Genomic DNA, 1,080 nt, shown 5'->3' on the forward strand with positions numbered 1-1,080 from the left:
AACCAGGTGTATATAATACCGTAGTTTTATAACTAGGTGTCTACCGTGCCGTAGTTCTACAACCAAGTGTCTACGGTACCGTAGTTCTACATCCAGGTGTCTACCGTGCCGTAGTTCTACAACCAGGTGTCTACGGTACCGTAGTTCCATAACCAGGTGTCTACCGTGCCGTAGTTCTACAACCAGATGTTTACCGCCCCGTAGTTCTACAACCAGGTGTCTATGGTACCGTAGTTTTATAACTAGGTGTCTACCGTGCCATAGTTCTATAACCAGGTGTCTACCGTACCGTAGTTCTACAACCAGGTGTCTATGGTACCGTAGTTCTACAACCAGGTGTCTATGGTACTGTAGTTCCACAACTAGGTGTCTACGGTACCGTAGTTCCACAACTAGGTGTCTACCGTACCGTAGTTCTACAACCAGGTGTCTACGGTACCGTAGTTCTACAACCAGGTGTCTACCGTGCCGTAGTTCTACAACCAGGTGTCTACGGTACCGTAGTTCTACAACCAGGTGTCTACGGTACCGTAGTTCTACAACCAGGTGTCTACCGTGCCGTAGTTCTACAACCAGGAGTCTATGGTATCGTAGTTCTACAACCAGGTGTCTATGGTACCGTAGTTCTACAACCAGGTTTCTACCGTGCCATAGTTCTATAACCAGGTGTCTACCGTACCGTACTTCTACAACCAGGTGTTTACCGTCCCGTAGTTATACAACCAGGTGTCTATGGTACTGTAGTTCCACAACTAGGTGTCTACCGTGCCGTAGTTCTACAACTAGGTGTCTATGGTACTGTAGTTCCACAACTAGGTGTCTATGGTACTGTAGTTCCACAACTAGGTGTCTACCGTGCCATAGTTCTATAACCAGGTGTCTACCGTACCGTAGTTCTACAACCAGGTGTCTACCGTGCCATAGTTCTATAACCAGGTGTCTACCGTGCCGTAGTTCCACAACTAGGTGTCTACCGTGCCGTAGTTCTACGACCAAGTGTCTACCGTGCCGTAGTTCCACAACTAGGTGTCTACCGTGCCGTAGTTCTACAACCAGGTGTCTATCGTGCCGTAGTTCCAC

At 48.1% G+C, this 1,080-nt stretch overlaps 1 protein-coding gene across 1 annotated transcript in view; it reads right to left on the minus strand.

Annotated features, from left to right (window-relative positions):
* The window catches only part of LOC106459414 (tyrosine-protein phosphatase 10D-like), a 70,498-nt gene that overhangs the window by 65,220 nt on the left and 4,198 nt on the right, over positions 1–1,080 (minus strand). The window contains exon 2 of the mRNA XM_013919034.2: positions 64–626. Coding sequence (XP_013774488.1) covers positions 64–626 — 563 coding nt within the window. The remainder of the gene's footprint in view (positions 1–63; positions 627–1,080) is intronic.

The sequence above is a fragment of the Limulus polyphemus genome, unplaced genomic scaffold, assembly GCF_000517525.1.
Source record: "Limulus polyphemus unplaced genomic scaffold, Limulus_polyphemus-2.1.2 Scaffold605, whole genome shotgun sequence".
Lineage (NCBI taxonomy): Eukaryota > Metazoa > Arthropoda > Merostomata > Xiphosura > Limulidae > Limulus > Limulus polyphemus.